Source organism: Mytilus trossulus, chromosome 12, assembly GCF_036588685.1.
Source record: "Mytilus trossulus isolate FHL-02 chromosome 12, PNRI_Mtr1.1.1.hap1, whole genome shotgun sequence".
Lineage (NCBI taxonomy): Eukaryota > Metazoa > Mollusca > Bivalvia > Mytilida > Mytilidae > Mytilus > Mytilus trossulus.
In genome coordinates, this window is record NC_086384.1 from 39,912,628 (window position 1) to 39,939,449 (window position 26,822).

At 32.5% G+C, this 26,822-nt stretch overlaps 2 protein-coding genes across 2 annotated transcripts in view; one reads left to right on the forward strand and one right to left on the reverse strand.

Annotated features, from left to right (window-relative positions):
- Positions 1-18,464, forward strand: LOC134693360 (transmembrane protein 26-like). Its single transcript, XM_063554134.1, has 4 exons — positions 1-384; positions 8,173-8,344; positions 15,215-15,421; positions 16,750-18,464. Exons 1-4 carry the CDS (start codon positions 194-196, stop codon positions 17,311-17,313), a joined length of 1,134 nt encoding a protein of 377 aa, XP_063410204.1. The 5' UTR covers positions 1-193; the 3' UTR covers positions 17,314-18,464.
- Positions 18,465-22,232: 3,768 nt separating this feature from the next.
- Positions 22,233-26,822, reverse strand: part of LOC134693361 (uncharacterized) — a 17,231-nt gene continuing 12,641 nt past the window's right edge. Inside the window, exons 6-8 of the mRNA XM_063554135.1 lie at positions 25,264-25,375; positions 23,772-23,893; positions 22,233-23,248 (exon numbers count right to left, since the gene is read on the reverse strand). Coding sequence (XP_063410205.1) covers positions 22,943-23,248; positions 23,772-23,893; positions 25,264-25,375 — 540 coding nt within the window. The 3' untranslated portion in view covers positions 22,233-22,942. The remainder of the gene's footprint in view (positions 23,249-23,771; positions 23,894-25,263; positions 25,376-26,822) is intronic.

Below are 26,822 nucleotides of genomic sequence, written 5' to 3' on the forward strand. Positions count from 1 at the left end.
TCTGCCAATCGATAGGCGGGATTTTTCGGAATGCTTACAGGTTTTTTTCAAAACACATTTACAAGATTATTTGTACAGTGATAAGTAATTCAGTTAGGAAAAGCAATAATTTATGGATTTAATGAAGTAATTGAAATATCATCAGAAATATTCCAAGAAATTTTGTTTTATACGGGTTTTGAAATCTTTGAAAATGAGGTGCCTGACGATTTGTCGCGCCCTTCTAGTGAGGATTCTATTCTCTATACACGGAATGATAGCAATTTGGAGGCTCTATATGGTTATTGGCCAGATCTGGTGCTGGTACCTTTCAGCTGCATTACTTGGACTTTTTATTGAAACCATAGTAACACTGGTAAAGAAGAGAGGAAAAGAATGGAAATGGTACGTATTTCCGCTTTTTTTTTCAATTTAAAATTCCTAGAAAAGTGACGAAAAACATTCAACGGTATGGCTTTTTCTCATTGTGTAAGGCCGTTCGGTTTTAACAATTTTTTAATAACATCCACTCCATTTTTAACTTTGGTAGATATTTGTTGCATTGGCATTCAGACCACAGTCTCCTTACTTGACAAAACCATGTATAACCCATTGTACCAGTGGGAGATTTAGCGCTATAACACCAGGTTTAATCCACCATTTTCTACATTTGAAAATGCCTGTACCAAGTCAGGAGTATGACAGTTGTTGTCCATTCGTTTGATGTGTTTTGTCATTTGAAAACCACCGAATTACATGCTCCTAACTTGGTACAGGCACATACATGTACATATATAATGTGTCGGGGTTAAACATGTAAGCGGGATCCCAACCCCTCCCTAACCTAAGACAGTGTTGTAACAGTACAACATATGACGAATTAGCACTATAACTTATGCAAATAATAGAAAAAATAATTATCTCATGCAAAATATAAAAAGTGGCAATTATTAAATTAATAATTCATTTATATGGCTTCTTAATAGCAACTTAATTTATTGACAGGTTGGAAGTATTCATATGGACACAAACTGAACCCTTTAAATAACAGACTTAAATATTTTAAATAACAGCAATAAGTTTTTTGTTTGTTTGTTATTTTACTTTTTAGATACGGTACTGTAAGAAATAAAGCAGAATTATTATATAGTATGCCAAATTTCTTTTTAATGTAAAAGACATGCATTGCGAACAGAAGAAATTGTAGAAATTCTGTTTCAAAAAAGTATATTATAGTCAAAGATCCTAAATTATACATGACACAACTTGCTCTATCAGCATTTATCCGAATGGACCATAATGATTATTCCTTACTTCTAGTCCATTTTTCTGTAGTTTTGGTCCATTTTTCTGTAGTTTTGGTCCATTTTTCTGTAGTTTTGGTCCATTTTTCTGTAGTTTAGGTCCATTTTTCTGTAGTTTAGGTCCATTTTTCTGTAGTTTAGGTCCATTTTTCTGTAGTTTAGGTCCATTTTTCTGTAGTTAAGGTCCATTTTTCTGTAGTTTTGGTCCATTTTTCTGTAGTTTTGGTCCATTATTCTCTTTTATGTCAATTTTATCTAGACACTCATATGGATGTATAGGTATAGTTTGTATACATAGAATAACAACTTACTAAATGTTTCAAAACAATACAAGTCAGCAATCTATTCTGAAAATTGTAAAACACAAGAAAAGTCGGTGAAAGTTGTCTATTTCCGTAAATACAAACGCACAATCGACTGCACAGTGGTATTTACCAGTAATTCATTGCTCGTAATTATGTTTCAATTTGTGTACAACTCATTTCCTCAAAATTGATACATTACCGGTCACATGTAAATATCCAGAATAATGAAATCATGGCAGTTCTACTAAAATATCGGAATTAAATATGTTGATAGGGCCTTTATATTCCCAAGTATTAACTTTTGGAATAACAATTAGGAGAAAATACTATAAAAACAAATCTTATCAACAATCAAAACGTAAAAAGTGAAACTGATCGTGTAGTTATACCTTAAAAGTTGAATGAAAGGTGGAAAACCTTATTAATGAATCGCTGTTTATTGGACTGAGTCATAAGCTTTCAACCATATTGGGGAACATTTAATTTAGTATAAAATTCGTACTGCATGGCAATTACTAATATTAAAGCTCATCCTGTACATGCATGACATATTTGCTACTGGACGTTGAGCATCCATAATCTAATAATAATAAAAAAAAAAAAATTATGTCTAAAAGATTTTAAAAATAAACCGTTATGAAAATTTATGAAAAACAAAGAAGGATGACAGACATGAACCAACGACAACCACTGAATGAAGGAGCCTGACTTAGGACAAGCACATTCAGAATATGTCGGTGTTTATAAGCGCAAAATTAGAAAAAAAAACCACTTGGTTTGTTTTGACATAGTGTTCAATGCATCATTTGCATTGTGCATTTGAATTTTGAGTAAAAGAGTTGTACATTTCCAGCAGGGGTATCGGTGACGTTGGTGTCAGAGTGGTCTAAGTATGGGCTTTCCTCATTATTGAAGGCCGTACGGTGACCTATATTAGTTAATGTCTGTGCCATTTTGGTCTTTTGTGGATAGTTGTCTCATTGGCAATCATACCACATCTTCTTTTTTATAAGTAGTTCAGTAACAGTATCACTGATATTGCGAGTTCGAACCATGCACGTGACAATGGCGATCGACTCTGATCTTAATCGATTGGAATTGTCAGTATTCCTGGTAAAGGTCGATATTTCATTTCTTGGATTTTGGTTTCCTACACTTATAGAAATTGTATACCACAAAATTGCATTGAGTGCTGAAAGTGCCGTTTTACACCAACAACAAACCAATCACTTGTCAGCTTGAGAAAGTCAAAAAAATATCATTGTTCATTTTCGATGCGACTTCCGGAATTCTAATCATATAGCATCATTATGCCTACTGATTTATTTTCACAGTTTGGCACCTTTAAGTAGAATAGAATAAGCATTAATCTTTTTAGACAATTATTTTCTCGTCTTTTCCTTATTTTTTATGACTTTTTTTTGCTATACAATGTTTGTGTTATTCCTTAACCTCAACTTACAGAAAAGAAACCTATATGAAAACCATACCTTAGTGCTAATTATTTCTACAAATGATGCAATAATATGACTGAAATCTGGTTAGAAACTCTCATAGTTTCATAAAAAAAAACATATTTAACGAATGTACTGAAGGAAAACTCATATAATGATAACAGCAAAAACTAATGATTATATTACTTGACAGTTATAAGAAAACACCTTAAGAAAACAGTTAATTTCATGGAGGCTAATTCCAAGTTTACATATTTAAGATATAACAAAGAAGAGATGTATTTCTTCATGGATGTTTCATCCATGTCGGTTTTTTTTGGGGGGTTCCTATTGTTGTTTAGATTGATATAATGATTTGTTTATTTAATTTTCAGTGTTAAATATTGCATGCGGATGTCTTCCGAATTACCATTATCAATAAACTAATTAAGTTGGCTCTATAAAGCAGGTCGCATTGGATACAAGGGCGGTAATCTGTCCTGCCACATGACAAACGGTGTATTTTCGGAACGATTCAAAAATAAAGTGTGTCTATTAAGTAGGTCGCCTTCAAATCTATGTGTGATGTTAGTAAATATTTGAACTCGTCAAACCATCTGACTTCAAGGTAAACTGGGGAATAGAAATAATGTTTTCATTTAAATAAGCCTTTTTTTGACCGACAAGAAAATCCTTGCCAAAAGTGGTTGTCCTTTTGACACTACAGGCTGTACAAGTATATGTACGGTCGGAGACACGTCTGGTGGATGTCTGCTTGTCATGATTTGAAATTTTTGTCAGATTTTCGGAATCCTCTGGTTTTATCCATTTGAATGCCTTAAAAAAATTTCCCCATGAACCCCTATTTTTCTTTTTATAAATATTTTACAAGTATAATGATAAGTCATTTGTAAAAGTTTTATAAAATTTTATTTATTTTTCAATAGTTTTTGAGACCTTTAACTGGTCAATGATAAAGCTAAGGAAAATCAAGAGAGAACATTTTCCCGCCAAAATTCCAAGGGCTGATATCTCGAAAACAAGCACATGGACCCCTATATTTTTTTTGCTTTTTTTATTCCTCAATGTATTCCCTATCAATACATACTAGTTTTATGAAAAGTTATTTATTTTGAAACTGAGCAGCGAACATCCTTAAATATTTGCTAGATTTTCGAAATTCTCTGATTTTATTCATGCTTTACCTTATAACTTCTTTCATAATTTTATAATATATAGTCAAAAATTAATTTTGAAAATCCATGTTATTTTTTCAGAGCTTTTGAACAAAAAGGCGGCAAATTTTTAAAGCAGCAAAAAACTAGAGATATTTCCCGCCAGATGTCCTTATATCTGACTTTTATCTGGAAAAAAAGCAAACAGACCCCATTTTTTCTGTTTTTTTCTTCATTTCATTTATTTATAAACTATTATTTTAAAAACCTTGTTATTTTGATTCAGAGAAGCGAATATCCTTAAGAACCTATGGGACAGTGCTTTAGGAGGTCCATATTACATGACCTATCTATTGTTATAATTCATTACTATACCACAGTCACTGTGACAGTTCTTGGCATTTGACAAAGATGTTTGTGCCCAGTGAGTTTTAAAGTCTTATGTGAGATTCTAGTTTACTTTTTGTTTTAAATAAAATTAAGTCCTTGGAAATTACAAACTTCACACTACAGTTGTACATATCTCAACTAGTTTAGGTACAATCATGATTATTTTTATGCCCCACCTACGATAGTAAAGGAGCATTATGTTTTCTGGTCTGTGCGTCCGTGCGTTCGTCCTTCCGTCTGTCCCGCCTCAGGTTAAAGTTTTTGGTCAAGGTAGTTTTTGATGAAGTTGAAGTCCAATCTACTTCAAACTCAGTACACATGTTGCCTATGATATGATTTTTCTAATTTTAATGCCAAATTAGAGATTTTACCCCAATTTTACGGTCCACTGAACATAGAAAATGATAATGTGAGTGGGGCATTCGTGTACCAAGGACACATTCTTGTTTTATTATTTATATATATTAGACCGTTGGTTTTTCCCGTTTGAATGGTTTCTCACTAGTAATTTTGGGGCCCTTTATAGCTTGTTGTTCGGTGTGAGCCAAGGCTTCGTGTTGAAGGCCGTACATTGACCTATAATGGTTTACTTTTATCAATTGTTATTTGGATGGAGAGTTGTCTCATTGGCACTCACACCATATCTTCCTATATCTAAATAACTGTAACACAGTTTTTGACTAATTTTGGCATATGAAAAAGAGGTATACATAGCTAGATTCTAAATGAAAATTATGATGATATAAAAAGTCCTTGGATAATGCAAAATTTACCATACTTCTGAACAAATGGGAGAAACTATTTTTAGAAATAATACGAATGACATTACTTTCGGAACACATATTGATTACTTATAATTGCAATAGCTGTAATTAAACCCAATATGATGCCATTTCGGGAACCTCTAGGGGTCTGACATCATGACATTACTGTTACTCGTACACTATGAATCATTATTCTACCAAAATTCATTAATTTTAATACCATAACCGATTTAGGAGGGTCTGGATTTGGATGAAAAGGGGTGTGGGGGAAAGTCTTCAACTTATGAGTTTTAATTTATGTTTTATAATTTGTTTCATCTCTATTCTTTTAGTCAGCCGTTCTATCAAAAACGTAAAACCACAAAAATACTCAACTCCGAGAAAATTTCAAAACAGAAAATCCCAAATAAACTGGCAAAATCAAAAGCTCAAACACATCAAACAAATAAATGAAAAATCCTTGCTTTTGCAGTTTGAAATATTTGCAACTCAACGTTTAAGCAAACAATAACTAATCAATTAACATTTGTCCTTATCTTGTATGAAATATGTGCCACCGGACATAAAGTAAGGATGGCATTTCACTGTAACATGGTTATGTGAAATCAAGCATGTTTAAATACAAATAACAAGAGATGTGGGTAATTCGTTCTATTTCAATGTGACAGCAATCATTATAAACCAAAAGAAACAAAAAGGCATCGATAACAAGGAGATCGACATATATCGGTCTTCAAGGTAATATACACTCCGCCATAAGTTAGGCACTGCACCGTTTCGCTTTATTTTTTCTAAATGAACTTATTTTAAAGAGAAATGATATATATTAAAACTATGTATCATTTGGCTTCTTATCACCAGTACTTAATTTTTTGGATTTGAAAAAAAATGATCTTAAAATATGGGTGATGCTCAACTTATTGCGGAGTTTATAGATAAATGCGCAAGAAATAATTAGGATTGCTTAAAGTTGTCAATTAAAAGAATGTATTTTGCACTAACTGATTAGATAGACTCCGAACAATCCCTAATATGACTCTCTAGGGTTTCGATTACCCGACTAACAACATCATTACAATATCATTTTGATTAATCTAACATAAATGAACTCACTTCCTGTCTGATCTTTGACACTTGATTCTACAAATGAGACAACATTATTTTCTTTTTTTCTAGTTATTTATTTACAATTCACAAAATGACAAAAACATGATTTGAATTTGTTTATTGGACTTGTAATTAGTTTGATTCGATAACACAGCAGACACACATGCTATTGTATTTCATTTTTATCGTTCAGAGTCAAAATGTATGTTTCAACTTTCGAATCATGGTCGTTTATTCCCGAACTTTCCCGAAGTCCTCCGACTGCCGAGTATGTGAGTTTCGTTCCGTACTATATGAAGTTAAGATTTAGTATTAATAGTTACAATTGATACTTTTGGTGTTCATTGTTAACATACTACATGTACTAACGCGAACCATTAACAGTGAATGGTTTATAGTAAGAATCGCTGTACGCTTCAATTGTCACCCTATCTTTAACAATGACCATTAATAGATAACTCTAAGGAGAATGTATATGTTGGAAATACAATTATCATGTTTCGATATTCTATACAAGTTCTTTCTAATTAATAAGTAAATAATAAATGTATCTAATTCCATGTCCTTATTTTTTTTTATTGTCATTTACACATTAGAATTGCTCTTAACGTGTCCCCATATTTCAGTCATTCCGGTACTAGTTTTATAAAAGTAGGACATTATTTCAAATCTAAACACAAGTTATTGTCCGTATGACACCACGACTCGCTCGCACAAAATTCCTGTTGCATCAATCCGCCTTGTTTAGCTTTGATTCTAAACAGTCCTACTAAAAATGGTAAAATTGAGAATAGAAATCGGGAATATGTCAAAGAGACAACAACCCGACCAAAAAGAAGAAAACAGTCCACCAATTGGTCTTCCACACAGTAAGAAAATTTCGTATCCGGCAGGCTTAAGCTGGCCCTAAATAAAAATGATTACTAGTTCAGTGAAAATAGACGTCATACTTAACTTCAAAACATATAACTAAACTATAAAAATTAAAAACATGAACATTAAAAAAGGTTTAATGTTGATGTGACATCAACCATAAATATAAAGTAAATATGGTTCGGACGGACGGGCGGACATATTCACAAAGACAAACGAACGGGCTCACAAACGAGAAATATCATGCTAACTTCTATCATAGGGAGGCATAAGAATAGAGTTTGTCACACAAAATTTACTTTGTAAAAACATCTCATAATTACGATTAAATTTAAAATATAAACACACTTAGTATTTGATTATTGATACCGTGTCACCCAATTTTATGCGTAACAATATTTTCAATAAAACTTCTTATATTAGAAAAAATAACCTACCATGGGTTTGCCGTTGGGGGTACCTACAGTGTGATGTGAGTTGAATATAAAATTATCTTAAGATGTTAAAATTTATGAATCCCTCTGAGAGCTTTCCCAGGAGAGTATATAACTGTAACACACAGGATAAATAAGGGCAACAGTAGTTTACTAATGATTAGTCCCGTGAATCAATTGAGAAGACAAATTAAGGAAACAGACACAAACCGAGGAAACCACATGCACCTAAAAAAATAAAAGACCTGGTGCACAGCTTGGTAAGCGCTTCTTTGTTGTAAACATCAGCAATCCGATAAAATAGATTTAAAAAAATGCGTCACATTGATGTGAAAGAAAAACAACTGTAAAAACATATATTTTTTCTAAATCGAGGACAGAATAAAATAGCTTGTTTTGATTTTTCAGGTTTTGTCCAAGTGTTTTCTTCTACCTTGCTTCTGTTGTACCTGCTATTTGGTTTCTGGAACTACATAATATGCATAAACGGATAGATAAAAGAAATAATTTCAATGCGTCACTTCCGGTTATACAGGATGCAAACTCAACAGACGAAGATCTTACTGTCGACATTAAAGGGGTAAGCATTCATCTCTGATACTCTTTAAGAAGCTGTAATATAATCTTATATACATCTTCCAGTACTTAAAACAAGAATATATGACCTAGTTGGCCAAGTGGTCAAAGAAGTCGAACTTCTGTAGAATTAGAATGTCAAAACTAAGGTTTACTCTACGTGGCAGATTCACTCAACTTTATTGACTGGGATTGTAAGTTTTAATACCGAAGGTTGGTGGTTCTCTTCGAAGATTATCGACTTCGTCCACATACAAAACTGACTGCCACGAAAAAAAAACAGTTTTGAAAGTGGCTTTAAAAACCAACCAAACAATCAATCAATAAATTCAGAATGATATCAATAAAAAAAATAGTCCACAAAAAGGCGCAAACATATAGCAATTGGGCAAAACGATTCTTAGTTTTGTTTTGTCTTTTTATATTTGATGATTGATCCATAGATCTGGTCAGCATTTGATATTTTCCCGTAGCAAATCTGATTTCAATAGGATGGATTTAATAATTTTACCGATTCTTTTATCATACTTCATAAAAATAAATTGTTTATTTGGTTTGTCTGGTAAATATTTCGAGTCATTTTACGCTTGAAATAATGACGTAAAGTGCAATAGGAGGAAATAAGCTTTATTTGATATGACTTCGAAATTCTTCCCCCCAAAAACCAGCAAAATATGAGCTAAATAATGTAGAAAAGGGGAAAAAATGGATTGTCATAGGTTATAAGATTACTGGACGCCATATGAAATCACGAACGAACCCATGTCTACCATAATAGTTCCCTAACAAAAGTAAAATAACAAAAATACGGAACTCCAAGAAAAATTCAAAACGGAAAGTTCTGAATCAACTGTCAAAATAAATAGCTCAAACACATGATGGAAAACAACTGACACATACAAATAAAGGCAAAAGTAGTATACCGCTGTTCAAACTCATATATCCATGGACAAAAAACGAAATCGGGGTAACAAACCAAAACCGAGGGAATAGCATTAAATATAAAAGGAGAACAACGACACAACTCAGATTGGTGCAAGCATTTCCCTAAATAGACACTTGTGGATTTAAACTGGTTTTGATAGCTATCTAAACCTCTTACTTGTATGACAGTCGCTTAAAATTGCATTATAAAATTTAAGTACAGCAGTCACCATTGTGTTACATGTATAATTTTACCCACTTTAAAAACAAAAACCTATTTCGAAAAAGGAAAACATAAGGGCTTATAGACACTCTATAGACAAAGTACATACTCAAAAATGAAAGATAATCATATAAAATAGTCCATAGAATAATAACGCAATGGCGGGATGTATAAATACCGAACTATGCAAAAAGTGTATTACAAAAATTGACTAAACAGTAAAGTTTAAAAAAAATAATTACAAAGGCATATTACAAGCAGCACTTAATTCAGTATTAATTTATTGATTGTATTTTAAGGGAACTTAGGTGTCTTACTCAGGTAAAATATACTGGAGACAAAACGGTGGCTAAAACCTGGTTTTACAGCTAGCTACACCTCTAATGTGTATGACAGCGACATTAAATAACAATAAATAAACCGCTCTTTAAAGAATACACAATACAATTTTTTTCAGGTGTTTTTCAGCACATTTTCATTCCTAGCGCATGCGCTTAACTCAGTACTGTTTAGACAATTCGCTAGCTATCAGTTAAGATCTGTTCAGTCTTTGAACAAACTGTTCAATAGGTTTCATTTACCTGTGTTAAATCAACATCATACTGAATTGTTTGAAAATCTTCAAATCTACTGAACAATACTGATCAGGTTGTAGGCGAACTGTCTAAACAGTACTCAATTAACCGCCGTGGATATGTATAAAAAATGGCTGAAAGACTGGACATTACCGAATGACTTATTAATCAGACTTCCAGATGTTGCTTTGCTCAAAATGACTTTATACGACTAAAACTAGTCTCTAGTATATATACATGTACTATCACCAATTTTGCTAAACTTTTTTGTACTATATGTTAATAAAATAGCACTCTTCTTTAGCTTTGTAAACCTAGCGATGTTCTTATAATAATATTTCTAGATAGTTTTTGCAAGATGAAATCCGAATAATCTCCTTTCAAACTTATCTTATAGGTCCGTTTTGAGCTACGAAATTTCTTAATTTTCCTATTAGAATCGAAAATATATTTTTAAGCAAACGCGCGATGTAAAGATATTACCAATTTATTGCCCATCCATGTGTAAATCAACAAAAAAATGGCATACTACAAGGGTTATAACAAGCTCGTGCGATATAATATACTGCAAGGGACAATACTTCAACATGCAGAAGAATGACATTTTTTTTATTTTGATAATGAATTAATCAGCCAGAATACCAAACAAGCCCGCTCTCTAGGTATTAATGAATGGTTAAGTGTTTATTATACGAAATACTACCAGGAGAGCATTGCAATACATAATACTAATTCAAAATTGTGAATTGTAGTAAAGAATGGAATGTTTAGTGAAAATTATAGATCTACGATAAAATACTTGACCTCATTGGCATTTAAAAGTATTTTCACAAAAATAATAAACTCCGCGGAAAATTGAAAACGAAAATCCCCAATCCAATGACAAAATCATATCTCAAAAACACCAAATGAATGCACCATGACTGTCATATACCCAACTTGTTGTAGGCATTTTATTATGTAGAAAATTGTGGAATTAACCTGATTTTAAAGCTAGCTTAACATCTCACTTGTATGACAGTTGCATACAAATCCATTATATCAACAACAATATGTTAACAAAACAAACAGACAAAATAGGTAAAAATGTCCCAAATAGTTGCTCAGGAGTCAACATTGTGTCATTATCTTAATTACCATTTACACAATCAAATATGTAAACAAACTTGTACCATGGTACAATAACACAATGATGTGATGTGTAAATACAGAGCCAGTTCATATAAAAAATGAAACACCAAAATGCATACAATTTATATAATAGACAAAGCATATTAGCAAAAATACGAAAGACAAGTAGGCCAAAATTATCATAGAAAAATAACACAATGACGGCGGGCATAGTACAGAGCAATGTCAAATGGATACCACCAAAAACAGTAAAAACAAAATAGGTTAAAATGTCCAAAATAGGTGCTCAGGTGTCAACCTTGTGTCATTATCTTAATTACCTTAATTACCATTTAGACAATCAAATATGTAAACAAACTTTTACCATGGTACAATAACACAATGATGTGATGTATAAATACAGAGCCAGTTCATATGAAAAATGAAAAACCAAAATGCATACATTGTCTATAATAGACAAATCATATTAGCAAAAATATGAAAGACAAGAAGGCAAAAATTATCATAGAAAAATAACACAATGACGGCATGTATAGTACTGAGCAATGTCAAATGGATACCATCAAAAACAGTAAAAGCAATGATCATAAAGACAATTAAAGGAATAATATAACAGTTATTAAGATGATAAACAACGTCAGTATCCAGAATCTATACTTCAAGACCATCGTGTATTATTTGTGAAGTTGATACGGAATATTTATCAACAAAGTAACTGGTACCTTCCAATGAACATTTGTTTTAGAAAAAGGACGAGACGTTCTTTGACAAACTCCTGGTTCATTAATTTTCTACTCAGACTCTGGTGACATTTCACTTAGTCTGAGTAGTTGCTGTTCACATACTTTTAACACTAAAACTGTGTTTGGAAATGTAATAAGGAAATGTTAATTGAATTAAGCCGTTGACATGTTTACGCTATGAAACATTTATACTCGAAAAAAAAAAATCCGAAATGTTTACGAAATAATTCACTTTCAACAAAATTGCGAAACAAACTTGGCAAACAATACTAGTGTGAATACATTGATGTTGTTTCATAGTATTCGATAGTTTAATTAAAACAATAATGCAGTAGACATGATTCTAAACACTAAAAGTGTCATCAGTTATATAGCGTTCAACTCATCAACTCTGATCTGGGCAGAATGGTCCGATAATAAACTCCCTAGTGTTAATGATAGAAAATATTGATGTCAGAGTCATCATACATTTGCTTTTAATAAATTGAAAGCACGTTACATGAAATCAATTCATTTTATTGACAATAGATGGAATACATGTTTGATGACGATACTATTTTAACAATGAAAATGTCTTTGGAATGTTAAATAGTATAAATGAATGAACGGAAAATATCTGTCATCATCAGTGTCATTAAAGTACCAATAACGTTCGTTTTATGGTATCAGTTACCTAGTATACTTAAAAAGTATAGATATTAGCTTTTCCGACGTTATGCTGCCTTTGAGTAAATCTTCTGAAGTTAAGGAAAACAAATTTAGGCATCAGAGGTATACCGGTGTACAAAAAGTCAGTAATCAATTGAGAGAAAAGAATCTGGCTTAAATATATAATTATTTACTTTTCTACATTGGCTAGAGGTATAGAAGTCCAGCCCTGGCCCCAGTGACTTATTTTCATTTTTTTATAAATTTTTTGTTGTTGTCACTGACAACAAAAAAAATTGAAAATAAGTCACTGAGGCCAGGGCTGGACTAGAGGTATAGGGGAGGGTTGAGATCTCACAAACATGTTTAACCCCGAGGCATTTTTGTGTCTGTCTTAAGTCAGGAGCCTCTGGCCTTTTTTAGTATTGTATTATTTTAATTTTAGTTTATTGTGTACAATTTTGAAATTAGTATGGCGTTCATTATTACTGAACTATTACGTTAAGGGCCCAGCTGAAGGAAGTCTCTGGGTGCGGGAATTTATCGTTACATTGAAGATCTGCTAGTGACCTTCTGCTGTTGTTTTTTCTATGATCGGGTTGTTGTCTCTTTGACACATTCCCCATTTCCATTCTCAATTTTATTAGCCAGACATACAGCTAAAGTTATATTGATTAGAGAATTCTTACTTTTTAAATTACATAAAGTTGTGTACACAGTAAATATTTATATTATAACTGGGCCACATCAATGATAAGTGTTATTGTAATTTTATAAAATTTATATTACAAAATATTTATGTCATGTGTTCACGATTAACAGGATATTTAGCAGTATATGTTGATCAATTGCATGGAATAATGTCCCTTTCAAAGCCACTGGATCTGAATGATGTGACCTGACAGGCTGACATAAAGATTGATTCAAGTCGGTATTGGCAATATAATTACAAACATATGCTATAAAGATCTTTCAAATAAACACAACAGTGTACCGCTGTGTAGAAGTCCTAAATCGACTAAAAGAGGAAAACCAACAGACCAACTGAGACAGTGAACTGCAACAAAAGCATACGCTGACATACATAGAAACGAACTATTTGATAACAACTATCCTATTCCCGACTTAATACAGGACATTCCCAGAAAAAGATGGTGGATTTAACCTTGTTACATGGCTGGCCAAACATCAGAACACTCGGATAGAAACAAACATTTATAAATAATATAGTAGTACAAAATAACTTGTTAACTGCATAATAAACAATGTCCCAAAACCGACAAACCAACAGCAGAACATATACATTTTTTTTTATCAAGGCATGCACATATACAATTTAACATTGTGACTTGTTCAAGAAAGGAACGCCAGAGCTTCACTATGGGAACATATGTGTATTCGGGATAGTTGGTACCAACTTCCCTGCCATTTTGTAGAGGAATTCATGAATGATAACAAAAAACTAAATAAATAAATATTGAAAATCAAAACACACATTTGATGTGTATACGCTTTGTCGAGTTCACCTAAACGATCAGTAAATTGATGTTAACAAGAATGAAAGCATAGTTTATCTGAAAAATTATGTGTTTTAAATGTTGTTGCTAACAGGTGCATATAAACAGATTTTTAGTACGCAAACTCTGATTACATAACCATGCTCAAAATTACGCCACAATCGCAATTTAAAATTTTGCAGACTTTTGCACTAACTAACCCCAGTGTCGGTCAAGGACTCGTTTAATCTTTATTTATTTGTTAAAATAAGGATAATGGTGTCTGTTTGTACGAGTTTCATACTTTCTTTTTTTTTAAATTGAACTACTATTGTTTGGTACGTATGCAGAATGTGGTTCTTTGAAATTAAGATAATTATCATAAATACAAATAGAAACAAATAATTATATCAAAATATAAATAGTATATGAGGACACAAACGTGTATGATCACAAGGTAGCAATCATCGAATTAATTCGCTGTCTGCATTTAATTTATAAATTTTGAGTGATCGTAGCTGGATAATGAATGAACCTTTATAAGGAATGCTCAAAGGTAAACACGCTTACATCACATTTTTCATAAAATGTTCGACAAAAGGATTTTTTTTTCTATCGTTTTTACAGATTTTTTTTGCCACCTGTATCCCATATTCCAACATTTCCCCGTATTTCATATCCCAAAAGTGTGTCATCCTCTTAGGGCAATCTAAACTGTAATTTGGATATAACGTAAGCAGAACATTGCCACACCTCTTCGTTATGTTGTAACTACAATATCCTTCCCTTTTCACGATTATGACCTACCGAATTATACAATATATAGCTATTTACCGGTTTGTTATAACAGAAGAAACACGATGGGTGCCACGTTTGGAGCAGGATATGCTTACCTTTCCGGAAGACCTGAGTTCACCTCCAGTTTTTGGTTGGGTTCATGTTGCTAAGCCTTTAGTTTTCTATCTTGTGTCTTGTGTACTCTTATTTGTATGTTTGTCTTTTTCTTTGTAGCTATGACATCGCAAGTTAATTTTTGATCATGAGTTTGAATGTCCCTATGGTATCGTTTGCTCCTCGTTTTCAATTACACAATAATTTGACTGAAATATTTTTTTCATTTTTTTTATTTTTCAGATCGGCAAAATTACTATTCCTTTCGCAATACCATCTGATTTATGGTTGAAAGTAATTGAACAGTTTCTGTTACTTATGCTCATAATCGGAAGATGGCTACTCCCGAAAGGCGCATTGTCACATGACCAGCTTTCTCAATTACTATTGGTCTATGTCGGAACAGCAGCCGATATTGTAGAATTTTTTGAAGCATTCAACGAGGATAAGGTATGTAAATTGAAAGCTTTATTGAATTGATATCGTGTGCGATCAATTTAAAAAACGCAACTGCCAATGTATATTTAATTTAGAGATTATCAAATAATGTACCGTAGTCTAAATAAAGGCAACAGTAGTAAACCGCTATTCGAAAGTCATAATTGATTGAGAGAAAACCAATATAGGTAACATACTTAAACCGAGGGAAACTTATTAACTAAAAGAGCATTGAAGTGCAACAAAAAACACGTACATAGAAACAAACTATTAAATAATAACTGCCATATTCCTGACTTGGTACAGGACATTTTAAGAAAGATATGGCGTGTAATCCTCTCAGGGAAGATCAAACTGTTATCAGGACAGAGAGTTATGTCATTGGCACTTATACCACATATTTTTTATATCTATCTATGAATTAAAAAAGAAGTGATGAAAGGAAGGATTCTGTTTGAAAGATTGTATGTTGCATATCAACATAAAATTATTCCTAATACCAGACTAACCACGGACCATCAAAAAGTTCTTACTTAGGTTTTTTAACATAATGAGAGCATTGCTATCTATTCCGATTGGACGTATTAACCCATCCGACAAAGCCGACCAGACGTCCGTTTTTAACCATGATATTTACTTACGTATGTTAAAAGACTATGATGCCTTATTTCTATACCTATGCCAACCATTATCACGCCCCCGTTACTTGTCAGTGTAGGCATTTCTGTTGTATGCACGTTTGTTCGTACTTAACATAAGTGGCTTTCATTCTAAAATGTTTTTTGTCAGCTTAATATTTTCAGAGAAAAAACACAAGACCTAGTGCTACAAAACGTAGATCGACATCACAGTTGTGTGGCGTCCCTTTCTACGTTATTGAGTTACGTCCCTCTTTAAATGAAAAAGAATGCTTTTTTTTTGCCATTTTTGCACTCTTTATCTAATTTTACCTTTACCAAATGTTCTAAAACTTGTACCCTATGCTTATTACTAACATGAACAAATCCAGGTTTTATTTCGGTGGCGTCACTTTTATGTTGTGTGTTCAAGTTATGTTCCCGTATAATTGGAAAAGAAAAAAAATGCCGGTTCATCACTTTAACTTTACTTTGCCTCACTCACTCAAAATTATAAACTTAAACCCAATGTTTATTGCATTGTACCACCAAACATATATTAAGTTCGAATATGAGTGTCATTTACACCACCGTTCTGATTTTATATGCCTATGTATTTATTGAAAAAGATGCCTCATTTGCTATGTACGCACTTTATTGTATTCACCCTTGCACAACATTAGTAATAAAGGTGATTTTAATATTGGTTTTACTTTTTTACAGGTAAAATTTAACCCAATGCTTTGTTATATTGTACTTGGTATTTGGACATCCAGTTTGATGCAATTTACACTTGTTCTCACAGCAACCAGAGCTCGACGAGACCATGCCGGAGCACCAAATGCCATTCAGTTGCATGACCCCGATTCGGCATGCTGTAATCCGGAAATTTACGGAATATTGATTTCCATATTTATGCAAGATTGCCCATTCTTAGTAGTACGTTTATTACTCATATTCAAATATCAAGTTGTCAGTTACACAAATATGTTTTTTACATCTAAGAACTCATTAGTCATCATTTTACTTTTATATCGAGTTGTTGTCGTCCATTGTGAAACACACAACAAGAAGAGAAACGTTAAAGGTAGTCCGATGGTTCCAAGATGCAGACCTGTTGACGGATTTGTTGAATACGAAACTAAGAACGGTAGAGTGAATCTGAAACCATGTCAAAGTACCCCGGATGTATATGTTTGCAAAACAAATGATAGTTTACAACGCTATAAAACTTTAAAGCGGATTGGGAAAAGTGATCCCCAAATGATTAAAAGCAAATCAAAATGACGAAAAGGATTGATTTTTGAATATAAAAATATCTCAAAACTGTTTCTGATAAGCATTCCTTATTTGAATAAATATTGGTAAGTTCCTGGTGCAGGCGATATAATGGTTTGACTCACGAAAGCAACATAGATGGTGATCAGGGTTTGCAGAAAAGAACAGCTAAAGCGTTGGAAGTGTGTGTTCAATATATGGTCAATGAGATCATGTACATATGTGTATAACTATAACTTGTGAATGGCGCAATTTTTTTCATTTACAAATATAAAATATCTTTTGACATACATATTCTTATTAAAGTAGATAGGTTGGACTATTCCATATTTTTAAGTGAGAATCTGTGTGGGATTGTCAGGAGAGAGAATAATGGGTCAAATCTACATAAAACTGGACCAATTTTCTTTTTATAAAGACTGGAGAAAAAATGGACGAAATAAGAACAAAAAGAGAATAACGTGATTCTTAAATTAAAGAATTATCTATGAGTAATGGACACAATATATATATATATATATAGAATATATAAGAATGACACAAAAGTAAAGAATGTAGAAATAAAGTATCCCCTTCCGAACCCCTCTTACATGTTGTTGAATGAAAGATTGTCTTTGGAAATTCCATATATACATATATATAAATATATCAGTATGCGTGTAGTACAATTTATCAAGTGTGAATGGGAAAGGGGGCTATTAATGAGTATATTCCTTAGTTTTTTGCTCATTATTCTCTATTTGGTATACGTAAGCGCCTCATTATTTCCAATTAATTTTTCTCTATCTTTATATATGTTTGCCCTGAATTCCACATTTTGATCGAGGCCCTCATCGTAATCATTTTCGTAATGAATGACTTCAGGGAAATTTCACCATAAACTATGACCAAGATGTAACGCTATTTTCATATATATACTAATGCTTGTATTTTTGAACTCACATCAGTATTTTTAATGTTTGTTAAAATTCTAAATGTAAAGCTGTAAATATTGAAGTTCGTTAAGAGCAATGATATCAATAATAAATCATAAGAAATGTCAATTAATATACGTATTGATGTTTACATGTGTACCTTGTTGTGATCCATGATTATGTACTTACATTGTATATGTATTAAATCTGTATTTATAAAAAGATTGTAGGGTTATACACAACAGTCTGTGTTTTACATTTGTCATTTGGGACCTTTTATATCTGACTATGCTGTGTAGGGTTTTCTTATTGCTGTTAATTTATATGTCATTTGGTCTCTTTTGCAGAGTTATTTCAAGTGATCAGTATGGTTGAGTTTCTTATTGACAGCAAACATGTTGAATATCGGAGTTCCTTCAAACACTTGTCATAAACAAGAAAATCAAAGAAATCATGTTATTTAATCTCACATTCAGATACATTGATGATGTTCTTTCCATTAACAACCAGAACTTGTCCATTAATAGATCACCCAAAACTAGAAATTAAAGAAACAACAGACACGGCTACTTTCGCTTCATTTTTTTACTTATACTTCATATTTGAAATACACGGTCATCTCAGTAATAGAATGTAGAACAAACGAGACGATTTAAATTTTAAAATTGTCAATTTCCTTCACCTTAGTAACAATATATAATTTCACCTGCATTTGGGATATACATTTCCTAACGTATTCGGTCTTCAAGAGCTTGCAGCTCCAGGACCGACAAAGACTTTGTCAAATGTCACCAGTGTCTGCGCAGAAAGTTAACCAAATAAGGGTTTGTCAAATAACGTCTCGTCCTATTAAATAAAGTTCATTGGCAGGTACAAAGACCTTGTTGAAAAATATTCCGTATCAACTTCACAAATAATACATGATGGTCTTAAAGTATAAATTAAGGGTACTTATATTACTCAATTATTTGTCTGTATGAATATTACTTTTACTGTTTAGTCTGTTTTTAGTGATATTCATAAGACAAGACTCTGTACTTATTTATCCCGCCATTGTGTTATTGTTCTATAATAATTTTTGTATGCTTGTCTTTCCTTTTTGCTAAAGTGATTTGTCTATATGCCTATTTTTTTTGTTTCTTTGATTCAAATGACGTGCCTCTTTACTTATACATCCTGTCATTATGTTATTATGATATATGTTTAAATTTAAATGTGTGTATTCTTGTCATTCATTTTTGCTTATGTCTAAATTGAGAAAGGAAATGGGGAATGTTTCAAAGCGAAGTGCCAGTCTTTTTAAGAGTCAGGCAATTTAGGTAAAAATCAAAACATGATCAGAAAAAACCCACTGAGCTAATCATGCTATTTAATACTAACAATCATCCTGAGTTAAACATTATGAGTCTTTAATTTGTGTGTGTCTGGTAATATCAAATAACTGGGATAGGGAATTGGTTAGAATGATAGCAAATTATAAAGTTATCTCCCCTTATTCGTTAATTTCTAGTGCATTTCAACCAAAATGTATCTTCTATTACCAGAACAGAAAACGGAAATAGATGTTATTTTTGTGCATAACAACATATTATGAACTGAAAACAATGTCAAATTGGATGGTTTTGTTTTGGTCATGTTTTCATCACTGCCTGATTATGGCACTGAAATGGCAAAAACAAAAGCTCAAACACATCAAATTAGTAGATGTCAACTGTCAATATCCTGAACCATTTGTTTAAAAAATTACCTGAATGTGGTTGCTGACCATTTATTTGGTATCTTTACAACACACAAATGCTTATGGCTATTAACCACTTACATATAACATTTAACTTTATTCGTGACTTTTACGATTCACAATGTGTTTGTAGGTGTAATACCAACAACACATGGTAATAATACCGTCAAGTCACGTCCGGTATCATTCGAAGATGGTCGAAAAAAATGTCCCTATGAATTTGACAGTTATTGAAAATTTACCTTGCATTTCATTACAGAAAAGGTAAATTCTGCATTTTTAAAATAGAACAAGAGTGACAAAATGGTGATATAACCCTTTGTTATGAGCAACAATTAATGGCTCTCAAGAAGGATTAGCTACTCACAATTCCGGATCTTTGATTTCATTCTGGTTTTTGTATGGATTCTTTATCAGTCTCTACCGACATTTGAAGATAAATGCAGCAGTACTTTTACCGGTGTTCAAATATCGTTAGTCAAAATGCAGAGGAAATCAGGGTTACAATAACAAATATAAGCAAAGCGCATGAATTCGAAAAGAAGTGAGAGCGATGTGTCTTCAAGGTATACTCGTCCTGCTTTGCGTGCTTCACCCGCCATGCGAATTTATACAAGACTAGGTTTTTACTTTTTTCCTTTTTGTTCTTTCTGTCTTAACACAATAACAATCAAAACCAAGGAGTAAACAAGACTGAAAAAACCAAAGGACATTTACATCAATAGTTATAAATAAGAAATAAGAAACAACACGAATTCCACTAAAATCCGGGAGTGAAATCAGGTGCTCCAAAAGTGTGAGAATTTCCTGCACCGTATACGGCACCCGTCGTGTTATGTCTTTGTTCTGTTCGGTATACGTAATGATGGAAGGTTATTATGACTGAGGATGAATATCAGATATGATTTCTGACACACTTTTGTCATAATGGCCAATCAGCTCATGTTGGCGACCGTAAAATTTCCTGAGTGATGACCTTAATTTGATTGATTCATAGCCCTGTCTTAGTAACTTTCGAGAGAGCAGTCTTTCTCGTTCAACGAAATCAACGTACTTTGAGCTAGCTCTAGAGTAACGTGTCAAATGAGACACATATACTCCATATGCTGGTGCCACTGGGATGTTGCTTCACAGAAGTGGAAAGTCGACTATAGGAAAATTAAAATAATGGCGTTTGTCATAAATTTTGGTATTCAACCTACCATCAGTAGTCATTTCGAGAAAAAGGTCAAAATATGTAGCAGTTTTATTTGTGTCGGTAGTATCTTTAATTTCAAGTTCACCTAGCACTACAGGGAGATAACTCTGTAAAATCAGCTAAACGTTGAAATTACGTTGTGTTGTAAATTAAGCTTTTCAGTGATCAAAATTGGTGTTTGTCAAACTGCTATGTAATCAGTTTAATTTTCTGATAAAATGGTTGGTTCAAAATTTGTGAAATATTTATATTTTTAATAAGGGTCAAAGTTAAAAACTCTGTCAAAATTTTATGATAATTTAACGAGCCAAATCAATATTAGTGAAAGTGTTTGGCACCACCTTAAAATGTCTAGTGCCCTTTTTGTAAAGAAACATAATATTGAATATGCCGTTTCGGAATATTTCTGAAGTCCTTCTTTGACTGCAGTGAATATGACAGTAAGAACTTTAGAAAGGGGTTTAGTGGAACACTTAGAAGAACCTGCAATATATCTTTCCTTATAAAGATTCTTGTGAAGCTTAGGAATCCAATTTAAGGATGGAAGATCCTGGTCTTGATCCTTCGGATTAACACCAAAGGAGATTATAACCGATTTGTGATTTTCCAGGATCTCCTGCGTCGTAAGCGTACTTAGTATATATGTAGGCTTTCCATGTGTATTATGAATCCCCAGTTCCTTAATCAGACAGGCAATGTAGTGTTTCTTGCAAACAAAAACAATATTGTTTGAGGCTTTGTCAGCTGGACCGACAACATATTTGTCATGAAGGCAAGACAGCTCCTTTAACTACAAAGGATTTTAAACTCTCTCGGTATTTTGGAAACAAAGCTATCATTCTGATTTTAGTAGATGTATTTGTAATGGTCTGTGCCTGTTTTTTGTTTAGTGTACACTAGGACAAAGGGATTAATGAATAATATCTACACAGTAATTTCAATTGGTTCAATCTTTCAAAAATGTATATTTATACAACATAAACACATAAGACTGGCTTTATTATTATACGTTAAAATATTCAGAGATACTAGAAAAAGAACCACTAACACACAACACACATGACGGATATTATAAAAGGTGTCAGACCACCAATTAAAAATCCCTATCTGTTCAACCAAATTTTGCAATTTTCACAGCTTTCTAAATATTTTACCTTAAGTTTAACTTCAAGGAAACCAGGTATATCCTGAATTGTACATGTATCACCTTTCTACATGCCAATTTTCAACTAATGTTTAAAGTCTTGTCACAAATTTCTGAATTTGAAAAGACAGGTACTACCAAAATAATTCCCGGTTTTCTGGAAATCTAAAATTAGTGTACTATGTAGCGCATTAATCATGAATTTTTAATACAAGCTCATAGGCAAGTGAATTTTGGCTCAAAATGGTCTTAATATATTTCCCTTTCACCAAAAGTTTCATTTCTGCAAATTTGTTGGTAAGTTTAAGTAAACAATGACATCAAAAGCACTATTTTGTGTCAGAGTAGGACTACTTTTACATTACGTTCTAAATTGGAAGGAGTAATTGGTGGTCTGACACCAAAAGTACACATGTTAATCATGATAATTAGTGAAAAAAAACCTAAATTTATTATGAAAAATACTGTTAACCAACTTTTTTTCGCAAAGGCATGGGTAGTTACTCGTCGCTGATATGAAAAATTATTCAAGTACATGAAGTTAATTTGAAAATTGTGATATTAAAGCCGCAAAGTTGGCTAGAAAGTGGTAAACGCGAAATATAGTATACGCAATAGTCATTTGGTTTACATGTAAAACTTGTCTAAATTTGCACTGTGTCAATGTTTAGATATTTAGAAATTCCTAACATTGTCGTAGCATAAGTATAGGCATCTGATGACCAAAATGGAAAAAAACCTTCCGGTTCACTTTTAGGATTAAATCCATCAAAATCTATTGGTGTAGGTTGCCCAAAATGTGGTTGTTTTATCATCTCAGCATATTCAGAATCCGAAACAACGCCTTCAAATCCAACGACGAAAGCACCACCACGAGGAAATTTGTCGGGTTTAATTTTTGTGCCGTTGAAAAATTCTAGCCTATTTGCTGGATAGAAAAATGGCAAACTCTAAAAATAGAATTAAATTTATAAAAAAGATATGTATATATTATATGTTACTTTGGCTTTTTTATTTTTTTTTAGTATTTTTGTTTGTTTATTAGACGCATTCGCTTTATTACGTTTTCATATTTTCAAAGCAAATTCTTACATCTTCATCTCTGTATAACTACTATTATTTACTCAAAAAGCAGCTTTAATTGCTGTTCTTCGTCTGAAACTCCCAACTATTTAAGGTGGTACCTAACACTACAGGGAGATAACTCTGTAAAAACAGCTTAACGTTTTAATTACGTTGTGTTGTAAAGGGAATATAAAGCTTCTCAATGATTAAAATTGGTGTTTGCCAAACTGCTATATAACCAGTGTAATTTTTCTGACAAAACGGTTGGTTCAAAAATTTTGAAATTTTATATTTTTGTTAAAGGGTCAAAGTAAATCCTTTGACAAAATTTTCTGAAAATTAAACGAGCCAAATTAATTTTAGTGAAAGTGTTGGGTACCACCTTAATCGGAAATAAACAATACTTACTTTTAAACCTTTACCAGATCCAGAGAAAAACGCATTCCAAGTTTTATAGGAACCACCCAATGTAAAGTCTTTAAGAAAGGAAACAGACCCATCAACATATTTCTTAACTTTATTGATAGTACCTGCAATATAAAAAAAACAACCTCTCTGAACTAAAATAAAATAAATGAATAAACCAGTCAGATCGTATCAGTTTTGACGAAGTCTTAAGCTTTGTCAGAGCTAACCAGCACAAGAAGATAGTTGCTCCTTGAAAAAAAATGTGCACCGTCCCCCTACACTCATAGTCTCGCAGGTTATTTCATGACCGCTATTTCGTGACGCAACTCACTTCATAGGAGGAATAAAACGGATGTTGCATGTCGAGCATGATCAATTAACCCTCTCTGGAGCTCATGAGATTTTCCCGTTTTTGGTGGGATAAGTTTTTCTCAGCCTTTAGTTTTCTAAGATGTTTTTTTGTGTAGAATGTTGCTGGTTTTTGGTCGTTTTTCTTTTTTTTTTGCTGTGGCATTGTCAGTTCATTTTTGACTTATAGCTTTAATATCTTTTTGGTATCTCCTACCTGTCTTTTGGTGATGTTATTTTAATTTGTATATAACCCTCATTTTAATGAGTGCTTACAACTTATATATCACAGTGAACTCGAAATGTAGGATACTACCAACGAAAGAAAAAGGTGACGCAAGTTTAAAATTGAATTGCCTCCCGTTTACCACAAAATAACATCAAATTAATTCTCTAAAATGTGTAAAATTTTAAACCGACCAAGTCTAAATAAATATATGACAAGTCCGATACAAAATTCAAAAAAAGTATGTAACTTATCTTGAAGGTGCGGTCGTGTCTTAATAAATATTTGGGACAATGATACATCAAAATAAAACAAGGGGAATATCGAAAAGGCCGGGACAATGGTACTTCAAAGTAAACCGAAGGGGATATCGAAAAGACAGAGATATTGATACTTCAAAGTAGAACAAAGGAAATATCGAAAAGACCGGGACATTGATACTTCAAAGTAAACCGAAGGGAATATCGAAAAGACCGGGACATTGATACTTCAAGGTAAACAGAAGGGAATATCAAAAAGACAGAGACAATTGTACTCTAAAGTAAAACGAAGGGAATATAAAAAAAAAATGATACGTCAAAGTAAAACAAAAGAAATATCGAAAAGGCCGGGACAATGATACTTCAAAGTAAAACAAAGGGAATATCGAAAGGACAGGGACATGGATACTTCAACGTAAAACAAAGGCCTTATGGAATATAGAAAAGAGAGACAATATAATTATGATACTTCAAAATAAAACAAAACGGAATGTTGAAGAAAGAAACAATGCTACTTCAAGGTAAAATCAAACGTAATATCGAACAGACAGGAACAATTATACGTCATAGAAAAAAATCTCAATTTTTGCACATGTATGGCTTTAATAAGTATTGAGCATTTACACTATATTGTTTTTACAAATATGGAAATATTTACCAGAAGTGCCAACCCACTGTAGTTTTTTAGTGGCTTGATCAAATACAGTGAATGCGTCTATCAATGTATTCAAAGCCATAGAAGTTGTAAATAATCGGTCTTCAGCTCTTTTCTGAAATAACAATATAGTTTTTGCAATCAAACATTTTATTTACCAAAGAGTCCATCTTGAAATAAAAATAAAAACAAAATCATTATCACAACGGATCTGAATTTCGCGGAGGGATACGAATCTCGAATCTCTCTCTTTTTTTTTTTGATTATTAAGAATTTTGTAATGAAAATGTTTTAACAGCGCCAATATAATTAATTACTGTAGAAGCTGTGGTGTTTACAGCATATTATTATACTTAATAAAACATAGAATTTTTAACACAAAAACAAATCACTGAAATTGACGCTTCCTCGTAAAATTCACTTTGAGATAAATGATATATTTATTTTAAACACTAGATGTATTCTTTTAAAATTATGTTTTACACCTGGTTAATATGATACCAAGCAGGGTGTTGTAAGGGTGCAACCATTTGATTTTTATGGGGGGGAGGGGGGGATGGGGGGGGGGGGGGGGGGGCTAGGATGAAAAATTTTGTCCTGCATTTTTTCCCCGTGGTTATCTCTGTCCTGCCTTTTTATTTTTCACTATATTCGGTCCTGCTTTTTTTTCTTTTTATCCTGACTTTTTTTACATAGAATGTCATCCTGACTTTTTTTTGCAAGTGTCTAATCCTGCCTTTTTTTTTACTCAAAACTCCTGTCCTGCCTATTTTTTTCAAATTTCATCCTAAGAATTTTGTAATGAAAATGTTTTAACAGCGCCAATATAATTAATTACTGTAGAAGCTGTGGTGTTTACAGCATATTATTATACTTAATAAAACATAGAATTTTTAACACAAAAACAAATCACTGAAATTGACGCTTCCTCGTAAAATTCACTTTGAGATAAATGATATATTTATTTTAAACACTAGATGTATTCTTTTAAAATTATGTTTTACACCTGGTTATAAAATATGATACCAAGCAGGGTGTTGTAAGGGTGCAACCATTTGATTTTTATGGGGGGGGTGGGGGGAGGGGGGATGGGGGGGGGGGGGGGCTAGGATGAAAAATTTTGTCCTGCATTTTTCCCCCGTGGTTATCTCTGTCCTGCCTTTTTATTTTTCACTATATTCGGTCCTGCTTTTTTTTCTTTTTATCCTGACTTTTTTTACATAGAATGTCATCCTGACTTTTTTTTGCAAGTGTCTAATCCTGCCTTTTTTTTACTCAAAACTCCTGTCCTGCCTATTTTTTCAAATTTCATCCTAAGAATTTTGTAATGAAAATGTTTTAACAGCGCCAATATAATTAATTACTGTAGAAGCTGTGGTGTTTACAGCATATTATTATACTTAATAAAACATAGAATTTTTAACACAAAACAAATCACTGAAATTGACGCTTCCTCGTAAAATTCAATTTGAGATAAAATGATATATTTATTTTAAACACTAGATGTATTCTTTTAAAATTAATTTTACACCTGGTTAATATGATACCAAGCAGGGTGTTGT